The sequence below is a fragment of the Adiantum capillus-veneris genome, chromosome 29, assembly GCF_014529385.1.
Source record: "Adiantum capillus-veneris isolate H3 chromosome 29, ASM1452938v2, whole genome shotgun sequence".
NCBI classification, from domain to species: domain Eukaryota; kingdom Viridiplantae; phylum Streptophyta; class Polypodiopsida; order Polypodiales; family Pteridaceae; genus Adiantum; species Adiantum capillus-veneris.
This window is the reverse complement of record NC_140959.1, coordinates 74,303,782-74,306,155: the sequence shown is the minus strand read 5'-3', so window position 1 is coordinate 74,306,155 and position 2,374 is coordinate 74,303,782. Positions and strand designations below refer to the sequence as shown.

Genomic DNA, 2,374 nt, shown 5'->3' with positions numbered 1-2,374 from the left:
GTGTTTCACTAGTAATAATAGTTAGGAGATGTCTCATGCATTAAATGTCCCGTATTTGCCCCTATAAATGGGACCATTCTTTGTAAAATGCACCTTTTTCCCTTGTTATAACCCCCATCCCTTACACTCATGTGTTACCATATGAGAAATCCCTGAGCTTGAGGCTTCAAATGATGTATCCTTAATCGAATTAACCTTGTTGCACAAATACTGCATTTTAAAGAATTGACAATGAATGCACTAGTTAAGGATTCATTGGTCTTAGAAGAGAGAAAAAAACACTGATAAACAATGCAACCATATTATACATGGATTGGTGGGTGGCAACACAAGTGACAGTGGGTATTGCTCATACTACCTAAACCAAAGGGGAGCTAGGAGTGCTTCGCTTGCACAGGAAATCCTCTTTCTTCATTATCTTTAAGGAGGGCCCAATTGCGGCTAAGCCAAACCAGAAATCACCATATGATATTCTCCTAATGACAAAACAGTGGAAGGGATATCCTGTGGGGGCGATGATGTGAGAAGGCAGCCAGAGCTTTCTTCACTGATTGTCTGTAGGATTTACAATGATGATCATCGAAGTTGGGGATGTGCAAACTTCGGTGGCGCCCTCCGCACTTGAGAGTTATGGTGCCTTCTCTTGTGGGATCCTCTATGAGATATATGAGCCCATCCACATGCTTGTACCTGGTGAACACCTTGCAGATCCCGTCGAAGAGCGGGACTCCTGGAACCACATCTCCTTTGTTCACCACCCGATAGCTTTTTCCCTTGTTCACAACGTTGTTGTTGAAATCTTTGGCAAATGCTCCGTTACCCACACGGGGTGAGCCGATTGTCACACACCATATCTCTGCCTTTGGATATGCAACATATCGGCACCATTGCGCACACAATGTAGCCAATGCGCCACCCAGGCTGTGACCAATGCATATCACACGTCTCACATGAGGCGTTTGCACTCCCAGTCCTTCGGCTACCAGGCGTAAATTCTCATCAGGCCTACAAATTAGAGAGAGGTGGTGGTGGTAAGACAGCTACTCTTGGAGCAAGCTAAGGCACCTACAATATAAGAAGAGTAGATAGTATGTTATTTACCTGGCAGTCTTTGTGACATCTCTTAATGCAATCTGGAAGCCTTGATGAGCCCTAATGGATGGGGTGCCATGGTAGGCGACATCATCGCCAGCGTTGTAAAGCTCCACAGGGACTTGAGCCTTGAGCAAGTCTGTCATGACATCCCCCAACAGGGACTGCAAGTCTTGAAGTCTGCACTCGGTGCCACGGAATGCAAAGGCCAGGGACCCATCCTCTAGCACACACACATGAACCTCAGTGTCTGTTGTGATGTCTCTCTCCGGGAACAGAAGGGTAGGATGCTTCACGTCCTTCACCAGCTTGCTCTTTGTCACAAAGGGGAACTTCTTGTCCATGTCCCTGTCCTTATACGCATACATCGCCATTTTCAGAAAGGGCTCAATGTCTGCCAGTTTCTTGTGAGGGCCTTCAATGTCAACCCCCTCCACTTCAACTTCGTTGTTGTCGCAGTCGGAATCGCTGCTGCTCTCAGCCCCAACATCGACCAAGCACTCACCTGCATTAACCACCAGCCATATCCCATTACATCAAAACAAGCTCCCATCAGATCAATGCTTACTAAGGTTGCATGGCCGATGCTTACTGTCTGTGTAATTCTGGTGAATGTGGTCAATGACATCTCCCACGGTGTTGACGGCGGTGGCGGCAGCGACACGAAGGACAGTGCGCCCAGCCTCGACTTTCTCATCGATGTTCAAGGTCTTGACCATCATGCGCAGCAAACCCATGGCTGAGTGGAGCAGCCACAGCTGGTAATTAGGGCAGGCTAGGCAGTCCTCCACACTATCTCGTGTGATATAGTGATGAGGCTAGAAGATGCACACCCATGGCTGAGTGGAGCAGCCACAGCTGGTAATTAGGGCAGGCTAGGCAGTCCTCCACACTATCTCGTGTGATATAGTGATGAGGCTAGAAGATGCACACCCATACTATATAGACTTCCCTGCACTAGGATGATGCATACGAATAATTGGTCAACATGCACATGCAGTCTTGCGCGTTGCAGCTCAGTGCTCGAAAAAAACTTTTTTCAAAAAACTTAGCAAACCTACATCTGTGAAACAACAAAGGTAAATTGACAAAAATTTGAAGGTTTTTACACCAAATTACACACACTAATTTTTGCAGGACTAAAAATCCCACTAAGTCTTCCCGCCCTCCCTTTTTGTTTTCTTGTCAACTCTTCAATTACAAGTTGCAAGGAGAGGGAGCTCTCTAGAGTCTAAGAGTGCTTCCACATTGCCCACTTAAAATTGCCACTCCGTAATAGGTC

General features: G+C 46.7%; 1 protein-coding gene across 1 annotated transcript; it reads right to left on the bottom strand.

Annotated features, from left to right (window-relative positions):
* Nucleotides 1-279: 279 nt before the first annotated feature.
* Nucleotides 280-1,968, bottom strand: LOC147419414 (uncharacterized). Its single transcript, XM_086505955.1, has 3 exons — nucleotides 1,685-1,968; nucleotides 1,102-1,597; nucleotides 280-1,005 (listed from the first exon to the last, which is right to left on the bottom strand). The coding sequence occupies exons 1-3, from the start codon at nucleotides 1,827-1,829 to the stop codon at nucleotides 477-479; spliced, it is 1,170 nt and encodes a 389-aa protein (XP_086362081.1). The 5' UTR covers nucleotides 1,830-1,968; the 3' UTR covers nucleotides 280-476.
* Between the last annotated feature and the right edge of the window lie 406 nt (nucleotides 1,969-2,374).